At 45.6% G+C, this 19910-nt stretch overlaps 1 protein-coding gene and 1 long non-coding RNA gene across 2 annotated transcripts in view; one reads left to right on the top strand and one right to left on the bottom strand.

The window, feature by feature from the left end:
* Positions 1–1179: 1179 nt before the first annotated feature.
* Positions 1180–19910, top strand: part of LOC139764654 (uncharacterized) — a 68656-nt gene continuing 49925 nt past the window's right edge. The window contains exon 1 of the mRNA XM_071691514.1: positions 1180–3373. Within this exon, the coding sequence (XP_071547615.1) occupies positions 1421–3373 (1953 nt within the window). The 5' untranslated portion in view covers positions 1180–1420. The remainder of the gene's footprint in view (positions 3374–19910) is intronic.
* The window catches only part of LOC139764663 (uncharacterized), a 146278-nt gene continuing 134624 nt past the window's right edge, over positions 8257–19910 (bottom strand). Inside the window, exon 3 of the long non-coding RNA XR_011716443.1 lies at positions 8257–10616. This is a non-coding gene — a long non-coding RNA (uncharacterized lncRNA). The remainder of the gene's footprint in view (positions 10617–19910) is intronic.

The following is a 19910-nucleotide window of genomic DNA, read 5'->3' as shown; positions in this document are numbered from 1 at the left end:
CATGTGTCTGCTGACCCGAGCTTCACATGTGTCTGCTAACCCGAGCTTCACATGTGTCTGCTGACCAGTGCTTCACATGTGTCTGCTGACCAGTGCTTCACATGTGTCTGCTGACCAGTGCTTCACATGTGTCTGCTGACCAGTGCTTCACATGTGTCTGCTGACCAGTGCTTCACATGTGTCTGCTGACCCGAGCTTCACATGTGTCTGCTGACCAGTGCTTCACATGTGTCTGCTGACCTGACGCTTAAAGTGGAGAGGTTACTGGGAGAGGGAAATGTGAGGGAAGGAAGAGTAGTTCCACAGACTAGCTCTTCCAGGAGGAGGAGGAGGAGGAGGAGGAGGAATAGGAGGAGGAGGAAGAGTAGGAGGAGGAGGAGGAGGAGGAGGAGGAGCCACCATAACGGTCAATCCTCGTGTGGTTAGTCGCCACCAACAAACGACGTGGAGGCAGTAGCCGCCAGGCTCCAGGAGCACATCCAGGCAGCAGCTCATGAAAGCGATGGCCATCAAATTACCCAGCGGACTGGGGGTAGGGGGGGGGGGGGGGGTAGGGGGGGTAGGGCAGCCACACCAGGTCGGACGGAGAGGCAGGGTGGGAGAGGCTCGACCCTGGGGGGGGGGAGGAGGGGGGATGTCATAAGACGTGGTAAAGGTTGTAAAATCACACGTACAGGTTGTGGTTGTGGTTGTTGTTGTTGTTGTTGTTGATGATGATCATCATCTCCATTTGCAGGTCGCGTGTGTGTGTAGGGTCGGCCAGGAGGGCCCCCCCCCCCCCCGATCACACACGTCAACACAGTCACTGACAGTCTCCCCCCCCCCCCCCCCAGCGGGAGGTGGGTGGTCGTGGACCATGCCACTCCCCCCCCCACCCACCTCCCCGCTGACTGGTGCACGTCAGGCGACCATGATCAATACTGATGGCACACTGTGGCACTCCTGCTGACGGTGTCAGGGTGCCACACACACACACACACACACACACACACACACACACCGGCCGATGGGGAAGGATACACATGTATAATACCAGTGGCAGGGGGATGGAGTGCTGGCTCACAGATATTGACAGTGGTGTGTCACGGGGGAGGGAGGGAGGAAGGGGAGGACCTGCACGCAGGCGCACGCAACGCGCACGTACGCACGCACGCACGCGGCGGTACATATAGCGGGAGGGGAGGTGATGTGGCCAAGCCTCGCTCGGGGCAGGTCGCGCGAGCCGTGTGTGTCGCTGGGCCCCCGCGGGTCCTCAGTGCAAAACCCCGCCGTGTCGCTCCGGGGTAACGCGTCCGTGTGGCTTGTGATCCAGTGGTTTGTTGTGGGCGGCGGGGTGGGGGACGGACGGGCGAGGGAGGCCATGCCGCCGCCCGTGGGCGGGGAGGCTGACCCCTGACCCCTGTGTCTGCGGGGAAGGAATATGGCAGAGTGCAAGTTGTCCAGGACACGCGACCACGTCACGCTGCCTCCCTCCAACATGTGGTACGCCCATAACTACGCCCAGAGGAGGAGCCAGGCGCGAAACAACCTCACCAGGGGCCAGCACTACACGGCGGACTACGCCCACGACCTGAGGCAGGAGTACCCCCACGCCCAGCCGCTCCTCCAGGAACCCTTCCACGTCTGCCAGGAGCACCTACCTCTGCCGACCTCCGACTACAGCAGATCCCTACAGCAGTACCTGGCCCAGTACGCCCGCACGGCACTCCATGGCCACGCCTACGCTACAGACCAGAGTCACGCCCACAGCACTGCTAATACTATAGCACGAAGTACCGCCCGAGCAAGTCGAACCCACGCCCACACTGCTGATCACAGCCACGCCCACACTATAGCTCGGACTCACAACACAAGGGCCACTCAAAACCAAGCTCAAACTACAGCTCAAAGTCACGCCCACACGGGCGGTCAGAGCCACACCCACACTGGGGGTCAGAGCCACGCCCACACGGGCGGTCAGAGCCACGCCCACACAGGCGGTCAGAGCCAGACTAACAAAGGTGGTCATAGCCACTCCCACTCAGGCGGTCAGAGCCACGCCCATACAGGTAGTCAGAGCCACAACCATACAGGTAGTCAGAGCCACGCCCACACAAGTGGCAAAAGTTACGCCCATACAGGTGGTCAAAGCCAAGCCCATACAGGTGGTCAAAGCCACGCCCACTCAGGTGGTCAAAGCCACGCCCATACAGGTGGTCAAAGCCACACCCACTCAGGTGGTCAAAGCCACGCCCACTCAGGTAGTCAAAGCCACGCCCATACAGGTGGCAAAAGCTACGGGAACAGTTCAGAGCCACACCAGGTTCACACCTCAGGCCGAAATCGCAGCCACACTCCGGCCAGGGGCCACACCCAGGGCCACACTCCGGCCAGGGGCCACACCCAGGGTCACACCTCGGCCAGGGGCCACACCCACGGGCCTGACCAGGCCCTGGGTCGGCAGGCACTTCGTAAGCTGGGCCACTCGTCGTCCAGGAGCCACACTCACAGCATAGACCAGAGTCACGCCCTGACAGACGACCAGACCCTGGCACACATTGTTGACCCCAGCCACCCGTACAGTGTTGACCACGGCCGCGCCTACACCGTCGACCAGAACCACGCCTTCGCCGCTGGTCAGAACCACGGCTACACCGTCGACCAGAACCACGCCTACAGCGTCGACCAGAACCACGCCTACACCCTCGACCAGAACCACGCCTACGCCGTTGATGAGGACCAAGCCCACCCTGTCGACCAGAACCACGGCCACATGGGTGATGTCGACATCAACAGTCTCTACCCGTACAGTAACGGGCACCCGTACACCCACGGCTTCCGCTACGTCGACGAACAGGGCGGTCGGGGCCGTGGGCTGGTCGGGAGGGAGCGGGAGTACCAGGGCGCTAGCAGCCAGGCCCGACCACACCAGGACCACCACAGCTACCGGGTCAGGTCGCAGGACATGTGGGCCTTCTACCCTGAGTCCGTACAGTCGAGCGACGAGGAGGAGAGCGTGTTGCAGGACGACGTCCGGGTCGACCTGCCTTACACCCACCACCAGTGCCGTGGGCGCAGCGGCGGGCGGGAGGAGTACGGAGTGCCGGGGCGCGGCGAGCACATCATCCGCCGCTTCCACGACCCCGGGGAGGCGGCCTGCGACGAGGAGGGGGAGGTCAGCACGGTGGGCCTCTCCTACCAGCAGAGGGCAGACGTCTGCCACACCCGCGGCCACATGGGTTCCTCCCTGGCCCTCGCCGACGCCGCTGAGGGCGTGGACAGGAGGCGCGGCGGCCTCCTCCTGGCGGAGGGCCTGGTCAGGGAGTGGGTGAGGGCGGTGGGCGTGGTGGCGGCCTCCGGCACCCTCGTCACCCTCGTCCTCCTTGGCTTTGGGGTGAGTTGTCCAGCACCTGAGTCCGTGACGTCACCCGTGACGTCAATCGTGACGTATGGGGGCGGGGGGGGGAAGACGGGGGGACTCAGCATCCCGCAGCTGACGCAAATGACGTCACGCTCGGGGACAACCTGGATTTTTCAAATAACTTCACAATATTTCATTCTAAATGTAGAGTTAATCTTTAAATTGATTTCGTGTATTTCTTCCATCATCCATCTGCTCCATATGCATGTATTTTTTTACACACACGCACACACACACACACACACACGTGTGTGTGTGTGTGTGTGTGTGTGTGTGTATGTGTGTGTGTGTGTGTGTGTGTGTGTGTGTGTGTGTGTGTACATAACTAAAAATAACACACCCACCAAACCCCATTGTTTTTCAGTCCAAAAATACACTATGAATTTCTCCCGTCAAAAATGAATAAAGAAAGACCAGCGATATTTTATAAACTAACGATAGTTGACAGAATGGCGATATTTCATAAACCAGCGATATTTTATAAACCAGCGATATTTTACAGACCAGCGATATTCTATACACCAGCGATATTTTGTTGACCAGCGATATCTTATAGACCAGCGATATTCTACAGACCAGCAATATTTCACAGACCAGCGATATCTTATAAACCAGCGATATTTTATTGACCAGCGATATTTTACAGACCAGCGATATCTTATAAACCAGCGATATTTTACTGACCAGCGATATTTTACAGACCAGCGATATCTTATAAACCAGCGATATCTTATAAACCAGCGATATTTTACAGACCAGCGATATTTTACAAACCAGCGATATTCTATAGACCAGCGATATTTTATAGAGCATCGATATTTTATAAACCAGCGATATTCTACAGACCAGCGATATTTTACAGACCCGCTATATTTTACAGACCAGCGATATTTTGTAGACCAGCGATATTTTACAGACCAGCGATATTTTGTAGACCAGCGATATTTTACAGACCAGCGATATTCTATAGACCAGCGATATTTTAAAGACCCGCTATATTTTACAGACCAGCGATATTTTACAGACCAGCGATATTTTGTAGACCAGCGATATTTTACAGACCAGCGATATTCTATAGACCAACGATATTTTATAGAGCAGCGATATTTCCTAAACCAGCGATATTCTATAGACCAACGACATCTTATGGAGCAGCGATATTCTATAAACCAGCGATCTTCTATAGACCAGCGAAACTGAACAAACCAGCGATATTTTACAGACATTTTATAGATCTACTGAAAACAGCAAACGAGATTCGAACACAAGAGTGGCACAGTATCCTACACATGCATTACATATGCTCCACCTTAAACTACGACTCACCTGGTCGTCCAACTACCCTTTACAAACGAAAACCTAACCTAACTACAAGCCACACTGAACACGGCAACCCCTGTTGGCTTAGCAAACTCACAAACACTCAACATCTGCATAGCAAAACAGAAATATTCCTGATACCATCTCACCTCAACATACTCAGCGACCATTTCTCTCCGAGAGCACGCGACCCCACCCCATCCAGACCACTTTATAACCACAACCACAACCACAACCACGCCCATAAAGAAGCGAAGAGGTTCATCTCCCGCTTCACACACTCTTCACCTCCTCCGCCACAGTGACAAAACCTAACCGAGCGGTAACCAAACCAATCTCACACGCCACTCCATCCATCTGAAACCACACTCCCTACACACATTGACCAGTGGCCCTTTCTACTTTGCGCTCTGGACGCGACCAAACATCCACTCAACGTATCACAAGATCCTTCATGCCTGAACTGTAGGTTTCTCAACCGAAGACATGGAACCCCTGCTGCTCTCCAGCTGCCCTGCCAGCAGCTCACTGCACCAAAAATAATAATACGACACATTTCCTGAATGATGGTTCAGTTCACAGGAGGTGGCTGGTTTCCTTCCTATGGCAACCTCAGACGAGGGAGTCCAATTCTCCTATCCTACATCTACATCAAACTATCCTATCCTACATCTACGCCATACTACCATATCCTACATCTACACTACACTATCATAGCTTACATCTACACTATCATATCCTACATCTACACTATCATATCCTACATCTACACTACACTATCATATCCTACATCTACACTACACTATCATATCCTACATCTACACTACACTATCATAGCTTACATCTACACTATCATAACCTACATCTACACTATCATATCCTACATCTACACTACACTATCATATCCTACATCTACACTACACTATCATATCCTACATCTACACTATCACATCCTACATCTACACGATCATCGCTGGTATTCTATGTTCGTACACGTAAATCTATGCTATTAATAATCTTTCAGTTCTCCTCCAATACATAAGCTCAAGCTAGCCAAACACCGAGAAGTTCATACACTACAAAATATCATGTTCATACATCACACTCAGTACCTACAATTCTCAGTACGTTACTGGCTTTCTGTAGTAAGTTTTAATGATAATAATAACGATAATGATTACATAGACTCGTTATCAAATCAACTTAAGGTGAAGACTTGATGCTATGTCTCAGTGGGTGGGGCGTCCCCTGTGCTGTGCCATCATACTGGACACTGGACACTGGGGATGTCACGTCATTAGGTCTTATCACTAGACTGACTTAAGGTTGTATTATCTTCCCGGGAGCCACCACCATAATCACCCCAGCAACCTGTAACGCCGAGGTACAGGATTTCAGATCAACTTTTATGTAATTTCTTTCCTTAGACTGCATATGCGAGCCATGTTACAGGATTAGAGGAATACTGCCATGATAGCTGTACACCCCCGACGAAGCACGAACATCGGGTTATTGCTAGTACTTAGCTCACCTACTCACGATTCTCTATCCCTCTCATCCTTCCCAAGCGTAGCACACACACACACACACACACACACACACACACACGCACACACACCCACACACAAAAAACACCACAGATACACCTCACATATTTCTGTTATCTAACAGCATACCCCCTCTATAATATCTACCCTTGATTCATACGGCATGAGCGTCACACACAACCAGTTTTCATCGTATTACAAACGTTTTTTTTTTTTTCATACAGCTCTGATGAGCCAATGCCATAACATGGTAGCCCCCTCTCCTACCATACATCAACCTAACGTACCATTCCCTCCTACCTAACACCAACATAATGCTCGTCATGTCTTTCACACCACGAGACCAAATGTAAACATCTGGTGCGGTTTTGAAAATTCACATGAGGGGGTCGTAACAGAAGGTATTACCCCAATTCTACATACTTCACTATGCATGGCGTACACAGTAGCATATGCCTGCTGACGTAATGCATACCCGTGGAAAAGCTGAAAAAGCCACTGTGCATTTCACAAGCCAACAGTAAACACAGTCGGGATCCAACACCTCGTTTTCTGAGTCAGCTGGCCCCATGAACGGCCAACAATCATGGTGCTGAGCCTCGCAAACTTTCACCTCGCATGAAGTTCATGAACAAGCACATCTGATAAATATTGTGCTAAAATGACAATATATATATATATATATATATATATATATATATATATATATATATATATATATATATATATATACCTGGGGATAGGGGAGAAAGAATACTTCCCACGTATTCCCTGCGTGTCGTAGAAGGCGACTAAAAGGGGAGGGAGCGGGTGGCTGGAAATCCTCCCCTCTCGTTTTTTTTTTTAATTTTCCAAAAGAAGGAACAGAGATGGGGGCCAGGTGAGGATTTTCCCTCTAAGGCTCAGTCCTCTGTTCTTAACGCTACCTTGCAAACGCGGGAAATGGCGAATCGTATAAAATATATATATATATATATATATATATATATATATATATATATATATATATATATATATATATATATATATATATATACATATATATATATATATATATATATATATATATATATATATATATATATATATATATATATATATACATATATATATTCCTATGAGTCCAATGGGAAATGAAACCGATAAGTTCCCAAGTGCACTTTCGTGTCATGATCACATCATCATCAGGGGAGACACAAGAGAGAAATATAACAGTCAGTTGATAGACAACGAAGAGACGTAGCTAGGAGGCCAATTTGAGTAAACAAGTGACTGCCCGAATGGTCGTGCAGGCGATGCCTATCTTTGAGACAAAATCAAAGCAATGTTACCAATCTTGGTCTATTATTTACATCAGTTGGCAACCGCTAAACAGACAGCAACAGCGATACTGTTAGCGTCTTTGTCATGGTGGCAGTGTTTGTGGGGAACGTATTCCCCCCCCTAAGGGTCGTACCGTCGTGCTCAAAGGGTCGTAATGTGTTCAAAGGGTCGTATCGTCGTGTTCAAAGGGTCGTATCGTCGTGTTCAAAGGGGATGAACCGTCGTGTTCAAAGGGGAGAACCGTCGTGTTCAAAGGGGGTGAACCGTCGTGTTCAAAGGGGAGAACCGTCGTGTTCAAAGGGTCGTATCGTCGTGTTCAAAGGGTCGTACCGTCGTGTTCAAAGGACCGTACCGTCGTGTTCAAAGGGTCGCACCGTCGTGTTCAAAGGGTCGCACCGTCGTGTTCAAAGGGTCGCACCGTCGTGTTCAAAGGACCGTACCGTCGTGTTCAAAGGGGAGAACCGTCGTGTTCAAAGGGGGTGAACCGTCGTGTTCAAAGGGGAGAACCGTCGTGTTCAAAGGGTCGCACCGTCGTGTTCAAAGGACCGTACCGTCGTGTTCAAAGGGTCGCACCGTCCTGTTCAAAGGGTCGTACCGTCGTGTTCAAAGGGGAGAACCGTCGTGTTCAAAGGACCGTACCGTCGTGTTCAAAGGGGAGAACCCCCCCCCCCCACACACAACCCTAACAGTGATCTGTTCTCATTTCACAACCTTTCGTAAGTTATTACAATCATACCATAAATATACCACAACCATTTTTAAGGGTAAGATTTTCCGCTTAATATCCAGCACTAAATCACATCCCGAGTTGCAAGGTTTCACTTTTCTAAATAATCTTTAACCCGTTATTTTTAATAATTCTTCGTTCTATTCTTCCCTAGGATTTGACGTACTAAATAAACGAGTTGTTTCCTAATATTCATGTTGGAGTGTAGGGGACGCTGTACGGCGCATCATTAATTAACACACGATCGCCTTGCACATGGACAACATGCATGAATTATCATCATATATACTATAAATGGTGTATGCATATTATGCAAATTATTGTCACCGTAATTTCCAGAGATACGTGTGGCTGGCAAATAATTTCGTGCGGATTAAACTGGGGGAAAAAAAAGTTGACCAAATACATATAGTTTCTGGAAGAGAACTTCTATACGAGTGTGATAAAGATAACATTTGCATTTGAAAAATTACATTTATTTCAATTAACGATAAATATGAAGGTAGGATCATACGGGTGTGTATAATAAGAGACAGCCAAACGCTTAAAAGCTGGGCTTAAACTGATTATCTTTTTACGCGTTCGATTCATCTCAAACACTAAGGTCCATCACACCTGAGCCCCACCATTGAGAAATGACTGATCAAAAAACGTTTATTCTTCATCCCCCCCACAAGACTCATGGAAAACGGGATCAGGGACAAAGGAAAATGATTTGTACTTATGTATTCTCACTGTGGCGTTGTTCACCAGGTGTATACTAAGCTTCGAGGTCACAGAAAACGTCGTGTGTAACTTTCCTCTGATGTTCTAACTGCAGAAAACGTGACTGTGTGTTGCCCACCTACACACAGCAAAATTCACTCATTCAAGCCAGGGTAAAAAAAAAAAAAAAATAATGGACTGAACAATATCTGAACTTTATCCAATTTTCTTAATAGTTGATTAGCAAAGGAACCAACTGATCATTCTTTCCACCGGGTATAATCTACTCTGAGCAATACGCGCAGGTTAGGATGATATTAAAGGGTCAAGATGATTAATTTGCATGATCATAAAGGTCTAATTTGGGTAATCGTACTGGTCTAGTTACAATGATTAATTAAGATGATCGTCACGATTTTTGTGATCATCCTAGTTAGAATTAGGATGATCACAAAAGTCTAGTTACGATGATTAATTAGGATAAAAAGTTATAATGATTAATTAGGTCTAAAACTTCCCATAATTCTAAGAAAATTGATCATATCAACGTGCTCACGTGTCTTATAATCATCACACATTTCTCAACGTATCACCCTTCGTAATAATAATAATAATAATAATAATAATAACACATTTATCAGATGTTAGCTTCTTTCATCATGACAGACGAATGAAAGAAGAAAGTTGAAAACCATCTTTCACGTATAATATCAGGATAATGTGTCCCTAAGCCACACATACCGTCAACTTATTCATCTCCCAAGTCGACCCAATTACGTCAATCATCTAAAATCCACACACACAAAAACTGCTTTACTGATGAAGTTCTTTTTTTCCGTTAAAAATACCAGTTTTTACTAAGAAAAAATTTTTATAAAAATTCTCTGATTGTATACTTAACTGATGATGCGGAGTACAATACTTCAGTTCTGAAACATGTCAAACATTTAGAACCATTCACGTCACAGACAAACCAGGTGATCCAACGTAGTTTGGCTGACTGATTGCTTCATGGGGTTTGCGCAAGGCCTCTATCAACTGCCAGGGTCATGATGGGTCATTAATAACCCATCAACCCAATAGTTAAGAAACCATGCACACTCCCACTGCACGTACACCCCTGGAACTGACCAACTGTACCTAAGGCAGAGCCACATGTAGTAGAGAGCGACTACGAGGGGCGGGAGCTGGGTGGGTCTGAGAATCCTCCCTTCCTGTATTACTTTCCATACTAAGGAACAAAGGAAGGAACCAAGCGAGGATTTTTTTTTCTCCTCTCTATCGTTCAGTCATCTATTCTTAACGCTGCCTACCTCACGCGGGAAACAGCGAAAATGTAAAATAGTGAGAAGCAACAGAGAAGGGGGAGGGGGCCAAGTGAAGATATTCCCTCGAAGACTCAGTCCTCTTTTTTAGCGCTACCTTGCTAACACGGGAAATGGCGAATATATATATATATATATATATATATATATGAGTATGGCGTTATCAACTTACCTTAGTAAATATTGAGTTTCCCTTCATCATCAGCTTCTGATCTGTCGAATTGTTCCAGTCTCAATATTGCCCCTACGTCCAACCATTTACCACGACTCTGAAACAAGGAAATAATATATATATATATATATATATATATATATATATATATATATATATATATATATATATATATATATATATCATGATAAAATATAGGAACCAGTCGAGGACAAAATTCATAAAAAGTTGTTTCATTTCTTTTTCTATTTCGAAAACTATAGAGTTCAAACTATCATATATAGTAAAACCGAATCTGACCAAACACACTTCGCTTGACCAGAGAATTTCTAATTATATATTTAAGGAGACGACCATGAGGAGCAGCCAGGGACGAAAACAACACAGCCTCGCCTCGTCAACAACTACCATTTTGTAAACATATGGGTTAACGCACGGCAACTCACCTTCCTTCCATTACCAGTAATTTTATAATATTTACGTCAAGAAAGTAGCCACAAAACACCATGTAATGAAAAAAAAAATGTAATTAATATATCAGCACGATTATAAACCCACAAATGTCAAATAACCTTTAAATATATATATTTTTTGAAGAACGCCACGATAGGGATGAGAGATTTATGGCCCCAGAAAAATATCTGGAACAAAATACACAGAAACATATCTTCGATTACCTTACCTTTTTTCCTTCCTCCACAACCCGGGTCAAATTTATCTGTTTGTGAGAACTGGAATCACTTAAATTTTTCTTGGAGGGGTTGAGGGGGGCTGTCCTGAAGTCAATTAATGGAGTGGCGCAGAGGCAAAAAGTATATGATTTATCCTTAAAGGGGAAAAATCACATGGCTTTCTTCCACATCGCAGACCACTTCACCACAACCAGCCTCACTGTCGAGTGTAATGATTAATAACTTGACGAAGCAGTTCCCGGGCAAGCCTGCAGCGCTGAGCAAGGATAATATGGGGCGAAATAATCACACACACAACAAAATTAAGGAAAGCGATGACAGACCAACAGAAAACCATGATGACCTACTCCAACTTTTCCTACGTAACAATATTTAACCATTATCAAAATCTCATCATTTAACCATTACTAAAATTTTATCATCTAACCATTATTAGAATTCATTATTCAACCAGTACCAAAACTGCATAATTCAACCATTATCAAAACTGAATCATCTAACCATTGTGAAAATTTTATTATTCAACCATTATCAAAATTGAACTATTTAATCATTATCAAAAATTCCTTATTCAACCATTATTAAAACAATTATTTAACCATAATCAAAATATTATTTAACCATTATCAAAATTCTATCATTCAACCATTATCAAAATTGAATTATCTAACCATTATCAAAATTCATTATCAACCATTATCAAGATTTTATCATGTAACTGCTATGAAAATTTTGTTATTAACCATTATAAAAATTTCATGATTTAACCATTATCAAAATTGAATTATCTAACCATTATCAAAAACGTATTATTTAATCATTATCAAAATTGTATTAATGCTAATGTCATCAGCTTTGTCAGCTGGAAACAATCAAGAAGCAACAGTTCTTATCAAACTCATAAGAAAGTTAATGGAAATATTCGTCTAATCTGTTTCACTGTAAGTCCACTAACAGATCAAGTACATATCTTGCTCATACGAGATCTAAATCAGACTAGAGTCATTCTGGGAAAAGTTAAAGAAACTTTAAAGGAGTGATTCCTTGAACTTTAAGATGGGAAGTTTCTAAAAAAAAAAAAAAAGAAAAAAAAAAAAGTTCTTCCAGCTTTCTTCCAGCTACCGCCGCACCATCTCTAAAATAACACAAAGAAACATACAATATATATACAGTATATATATATATATATATATATATATATATATATATATATATATATATATATATATATTTTTTTTTTTTTTTGCTTTGTCGCTGTCTCCCGCGTTTGCCATGTAGCGCAAGGAAACAGACGAAAGAAATGGCCCAACCCACCCCCATACACATGTATATACATACGTCCACACACGCAAATATACATACCTACACAGCTTTCCATGGTTTACCCCAGACGCTTCACATGCCCTGATTCAATCTACTGACAGCACGTCAACCCCGGTATACCACATCGATCCAATTCACTTTATTCCTTGCCCTCCTTTCACCCTCCTGCATGTTCAGGCCCCGATCACACAAAATCTTTTTCACTCCATCTTTCCACCTCCAATTTGGTCTCCCACTTCTCCTCGTTCCCTCCACCTCCGACACATATATCCTCTTGGTCAATCTTTCCTCACTCATTCTCTCCATGTGCCCAAACCATTTCAAAACACCCTCTTCTGCTCTCCCAACCACGCTCTTTTTATTTCCACACATCCCTCTTACCCTTACGTTACTTACTCGATCAAACCACCTCACACCACACATTGTCCTCAAACATCTCATTTCCAGCACATCCATCCTCCTGCGCACAACTCTATCCATAGCCCACGCCTCGCAACCATACAACATTGTTGGAACCACTATTCCTTCAAACATACCCATTTTTGCTTTCCGAGATAATGTTCTCGACTTCCACACATTCTTCAAGGCTCCCAGGATTTTCGCACCCTCCCCCACCCTATGATCCACTTCCGCTTCCATGGTTCCATCCGCTGCCAGATCCACTCCCAGATATCTAAAACACTTTACTTCATCCAGTTTTTCTCCATTCAAACTTACCTCCCAGTTGACTTGACCCTCAACCCTACTGTACCTAATAACCTTGCTCTTATTCACATTTACTCTTAACTTTCTTCTTTCACACACTTTACCAAACTCAGTCACCAGCTTCTGCAGTTTCTCACATGAATCAGCCACCAGCGCTGTATCATCAGCGAACAACAACTGACTCACTTCCCAAGTATATATATATATATATATATATATATATATATATATATATATATATATATATATATATATATATATATATTATCCCTGGGGATAGGGGAGAAAGAATACTTCCCACGTATTCCCTGCGTGTCGTAGAAGGCGACTAAAAGGGAAGGGAGCGGGGGGCTGGAAATCCTCCCTCTCGTTTTTTTTTTTTTTTTTTTAATTTTCCAAAGGAAGGAACAGAGAAGAGGGCCAGGTGAGGATATTCCCTCAAAGGGCCCAGTCCTCTGTTCTTAACGCTACCTCGCTATCGCGGGAAATGGCGAATAGTATGAAAAAAAAAAAAAAAAAATATATATATATATATATATATATATATATATATATATATATATATATATATTCTTTTTTTTTTTTTTTTGCTTTGTCGCTGTCTCCCGCGTCTGCGATGTAGCGCAAGGAAACAGACGAAAGAAATGGCCCAACCCACCTCCATACACATGTATATACATACGTCCACACACGCAAATATACATACCTACACAGCTTTCCATGGTTTACCCCAGACGCTTCACATGCCCTGATTCAATCCACTGACAGCACGTCAACCCCGGTATACCACATCGATCCAATTCACTCTATTCCTTGCCCTCCTTTCACCCTCCTGCATGTTCAGGCCCCGATCACACAAAATCTTTTTCACTCCATCTTTCCACCTCCAATTTGGTCTCCCACTTCTCCTCGTTCCCTCCACCTCCGACACATATATCCTCTTGGTCAATCTTTCCTCACTCATTCTCTCCATGTGCCCAAACCATTTCAAAACACCCTCTTCTGCTCTCTCAACCACGCTCTTTTTATTTCCACACATCTCTCTTACCCTTACGTTACTTACTCGATCAAACCACCTCACACCACACATTGTCCTCAAACATCTCATTTCCAGCACATCCATCCTCCTGCGCACAACTCTATCCAAAGCCCACGCCTCGCAACCATACAACATTGTTGGAACCACTATTCCTTCAAACATACCCATTTTTGCTTTCCGAGATAATGTTCTCGACTCATATGCAAATGACGTTAATTGTCAAGCGTATATATATACCCGGGTTGGAAACTAAGCGAAGGCTGAATTGTTATCGTGCATGTTAAGCTGTGACCACTTGGAAGGCTCAGGGTGGCCCTGAAGCCGGATACATAGGCAGTGACCCGATTTCGTCTTGCTGTGAGTTCCACACATTCTTCAAGGCTCCCAGGATTTTCGCACCCTCCCCCACCCTATGATCCACTTCCCCTTCCATGTTTCCATCCGCTGCCAGATCCACTCCCAGATATCTAAAACACTTTACTTCCTCCAGTTTTTCTCCATTCAAACTTACCTCCCAATTGACTTGACCCTCAACCCTACTGTACCTAATTACCTTGCTCTTATTCACATTTACTCTTAACGTTCTTCTTTCACACACTTTACCAAACTCAGTCACCAGCTTCTGCAGTTTCTCACATGAATCAGCCACCAGCGCTGTATCGTCAGCGAACAACAACTGACTCACTTCCCAAGCTCTCTCATCCCCAACAGACTTCATACTTGCCCCTCTTTCCAAAACTCTTGCATTCACCTCCCTAACAACCCCATCCATAAACAAATTAAACAACCATGGAGACATCACACACCCCTGCCGCAAACCTACATTCACTGAGAACCAATCACTTTCCTCTCTTCCTACACGTACACATGCCTTACATCCTCGATAAAAACTTTTCACTGCTTCTAACATTAAATTTTAGGGAGAATAAAAAGATGTTCTGGAAGGAGGTAAATAAAGTACGTAAGACAAGGGAGCAAATGGGAACTTCAGTGAAGGGCGCAGATGGGGAGGTGATAACAAGTAGTGGTGATGTGAGAAGGAGATGGAGTGAGTATTTTGAAGGTTTGTTGAATGTGTTTGATGATAGAGTGGCAGATATAGGGTGTTTTGGTCGAGGTGGTGTGCAAAGTGAGAGGGTTAGGGAAAATGATTTGGTAAACAGAGAAGAGGTAGTAAAAGCTTTGCGGAAGATGAAAGTGGAATTTATTAAAAAAAGGGGGTGACTGTATTACTGACTGGTTGGTAAGGTTATTTAATGTATGTATGACTCATGGTGAGGTGCCTGAGGATTGGCGGAATGCGTGCATAGAGCCATTGTACAAAGGTAAAGGGGATAAGAGTGAGTGCTCAAATTACAGAGGTATAAGTTTGTTGAGTATTCCTGGTAAATTATATGGGAGGATATTGATTGAGAGGGTGAAGGCATGTACAGAGCATCAGATTGGGGAAGAGCAGTGTGGTTTCAGAAGTGGTAGAGGATGTGTGGATCAGGTATTTGCTTTGAAGAATGTATGTGAGAAATACGTAGAAAAGCAAATGGATTTGTATGTAGCATTTATGGATCTGGAGAAGGCATATGATAGAGTTGATAGAGATGCTCTGTGGAAGGTATTAAGAATATATGGTGTGGGAGGCAAGTTGTTAGAAGCAGTGAAAAGTTTTTATCGAGGATATATATATATATATATATATATATATATATATATATATATATATATATATATATATACATATATATATATTCATATGAGTCCACGGGGACTCATAGGAATATCTTAATCATGCGCAAAATTGTGATCCTTTCCAACATTATATATATATATATATATATATATATATATATATATATATATATATATATATATATATATATATATATACATATATATAATCTTTTTATATGACGAAATAAAAGTTGCATCTCGGTCCCCACATTTTCCCTCCAAATCCCTTGGCCACTTTCGAGTGATTTACTGCTGTTGGGTTGAACAGAACTACACCTACTAACTGTAGACTATCGTGTGTGTGTGTGTGTGTGTGTGTGTGTGTGTGTGTGTGTGTGTGTGTGTGTGTGTGGTGTGGTGTGTGTGTGTGTGTGTGTGTGTGTGGTGTGTGTGTGTGTGTGTGTGTGTGTGTGCGTTTCTGCGTTACCGTAGTCCCGAGAATGTTTTATGGATCCGGAGAATCGACTAATAGATAAAAGGTTGTGAGGAGGAGTTGTGGACGTGTTGGGAACTGATATCAATGTTGGAGGACAATACGTAGCGTGAGGTGCTCTGACCACGAGTATGTAACACAAGGTTGTGGTAAAGTAAGAAGAGAGAGGTTGAGAGAAGTGAAGAATGTGTGGTGAAATGGTTGGCCCATATGGAGAGAATGACTGAGGAGATGTTGACAGAGAAGTTACAAGTCGGAGGGGACACAGTGGAGCGGGAGATCAAACTAGAGATGGAGTGGAAAAGATTTGGACAACGGGGAGCCTGGATATCCAGGATATTGAAAAGCGCGCGCGGGATAAAGTGAATTGGAGCGATATGGTATACAGGGGTCTGGGGGTCTGTCCGTGGACTGAACCGGGACATGTGAAGCGTCCGGGGGAAAACATGGGGAGGTCTGCAGGTCCTGGATGTAGACTGGGAGGTTTATGTGGTACCAGGTCTTAGAACATGACAGCCGGAGAATGGATGTGACCGAATATGGTCGTCCTGTGTACCTTCCTGGCCCTCTGATGGTGAAGCGGGAAACTGCCTACGTTCCTATATATATATATATATATATATATATATATATATATATATATATAGAGAGAGAGAGAGAGAGAGAGAGAGAGAGAGAGAGAGAGAGAGAGAGTCATGAGTATAAACAAGAAAACATTCATACAGTTCCCCCTTGCATGACAATGTTGACAGGTGAGTGTGTTTCAGGTAAGCCAAGATCCACCTGGGCGACGCCCTCCGCCAGCTTGTATCACGACCTCCATGGTCGTGTGCCAAGGGGAACTTGTTGTGTGAATTTCAATAAGGTGGGAGTTGAAGGTGTGACACGGGTGGGTAGGCAGGCGGTGTTCACTTACAAACATTATGCTAAACAGTGGGAGAGGGGGGAGGGGGGGGGGCGAATCTGAAAGCCTCATTTGTCGGCCTCCTATCATCACCGACCGTGTTCTGGTTGGGTTATGTGGGGTCACCATGTTCTGGTTGGGTTATGTGGAGGTCACCATGTTCTGGCTGGGTTATGTGGAGGTCACCATGTTCTGGTTGGGTTATGTGGGGTCACCATGTTCTGGTTGGGTTATGTGGAGGTCACCATGTTCTGGCTGGGTTATGTGGAGGTCACCATGTTCTGGTTGGGTTATGTGGAGGTCACCATGTTCTGGTTGGGTTATGTGGGGGTCACCATGTTCTGGTTGGGTTATGTGGAGGTCACCATGTTCTGGTTGGGTTATGTGGGGGTCACCATGTTCTGGCTGGGTTATGTGGAGGTCACCATGTTCTGGCTGGGTTATGTGGGGGTCACCATGTTCTGGCTGGGTTATGTGGGGGTCACCATGTTCTGGCTGGGTTATGTGGAGGTCACCATGTTCTGGCTGGGTTATGTGGAGGTCACCATGTTCTGGTTGGGTTATGTGGGGGTCACCATGTTCTGGCTGGGTTATGTGGGGTCACCATGTTCTGGTTGGGTTATGTGGAGGTCACCATGTTCTGGTTGGGTTATGTGGGGGTCACCATGTTCTGGTTGGGTTATGTGGAGGTCACCATGTTCTGGTTGGGTTATGTGGAGGTCACCATGTTCTGGTTGGGTTATGTGGAGGTCACCATGTTCTGGTTGGGTTATGTGGAGGTCACCATGTTCTGGTTGGGTTATGTGGAGGTCACCATGTTCTGGTTGGGTTATGTGGAGGTCACCATGTTCTGGCTGGGTTATGTGGAGGTCACCATGTTCTGGTTGGGTTATGTGGAGGTCACCATGTTCTGGTTGGGTTATGTGGGGTCACCATGTTCTGGTTGGGTTATGTGGAGGTCACCATGTTCTGGCTGGGTTATGTGGGGGTCACCATGTTCTGGCTGGGTTATGTGGAGGTCACCATGTTCTGGTTGGGTTATGTGGGGTCACCATGTTCTGGTTGGGTTATGTGGGGGTCACCATGTTCTGGTTGGGTTATGTGGAGGTCACCATGTTCTGGTTGGGTTATGTGGGGGTCACCATGTTCTGGTTGGGTTATGTGGAGGTCACCATGTTCTGGTTGGGTTATGTGGAGGTCACCATGTTCTGGTTGGGTTATGTGGGGGTCACCATGTTCTGGTTGGGTTATGTGGAGGTCACCATGTTCTGGTTGGGTTATGTGGGGGTCACCATGTTCTGGTTGGGTTATGTGGGGTCACCATGTTCTGGTTGGGTTATGTGGGGTCACCATGTTCTGGTTGGGTTATGTGGGGGTCACCATGTTCTGGCTGGGTTATGTGGGGGTCACCATGTTCTGGTTGGGTTATGTGGAGGTCACCATGTTCTGGTTGGGTTATGTGGAGGTCACCATGTTCTGGCTGGGTTATGTGGAGGTCACCATGTTCTGGTTGGGTTATGTGAGGGTCACCATGTTCTGGCTGGGTTATGTGGGGTCACCATGTTCTGGTTGGGTTATGTGGAGGTCACCATGTTCTGGTTGGGTTATGTGGAGGTCACCATGTTCTGGCTGGGTTATGTGGAGGTCACCATGTTCTGGTTGGGTTATGTGGGGTCACCATGTTCTGGCTGGGTTATGTGGAGGTCACCATGTTCTGGTTGGGTTATGTGGGGGTCACCATGTTCTGGTTGGGTTATGTGGAGGTCACCATGTTCTGGTTGGGTTATGTGGGGTCACCATGTTCTGGTTGGGTTATGTGGGGGTCACCATGTTCTGGCTGGGTTATGTGGAGGTCACCATGTTCTGGTTGGGTTATGTGGGGGTCACCATGTTCTGGCTGGGTTATGTGGGGGTCACCATGTTCTGGCTGGGTTATGTGGAGGTCACCATGTTCTGGTTGGGTTATGTGGGGGTCACCATGTTCTGGCTGGGTTATGTGGGGTCACCATGTTCTGGTTGGGTTATGTGGGGTCACCATGTTCTGGTTGGGTTATGTGGAGGTCACCATGTTCTGGTTGGGTTATGTGGAGGTCACCATGTTCTGGTTGGGTTATGTGGAGGTCACCATGTTCTGGCTGGGTTATGTGGAGGTCACCATGTTCTGGCTGGGTTATGTGGAGGTCACCATGTTCTGGTTGGGTTATGTGGAGGTCACCATGTTCTGGCTGGGTTATGTGGAGGTCACCATGTTCTGGCTGGGTTATGTGGGGGTCACCATGTTCTGGCTGGGTTATGTGGAGGTCACCATGTTCTGGCTGGGTTATGTGGAGGTCACCATGTTCTGGCTGGGTTATGTGGGGGTCACCATGTTCTGGCTGGGTTATGTGGAGGTCACCATGTTCTGGTTGGGTTATGTGGAGGTCACCATGTTCTGGCTGGGTTATGTGGAGGTCACCATGTTCTGGCTGGGTTATGTGGGGGTCACCATGTTCTGGCTGGGTTATGTGGAGGTCACCATGTTCTGGCTGGGTTATGTGGAGGTCACCATGTTCTGGCTGGGTTATGTGGAG

Source organism: Panulirus ornatus, chromosome 50 (genome assembly GCF_036320965.1).
Source record: "Panulirus ornatus isolate Po-2019 chromosome 50, ASM3632096v1, whole genome shotgun sequence".
In the NCBI taxonomy this organism is placed as follows: Eukaryota; Metazoa; Arthropoda; class Malacostraca; order Decapoda; family Palinuridae; genus Panulirus; species Panulirus ornatus.
Note: the sequence above shows the minus strand (reverse complement) of the source record. Positions and strands in the feature narration are given on the sequence as shown.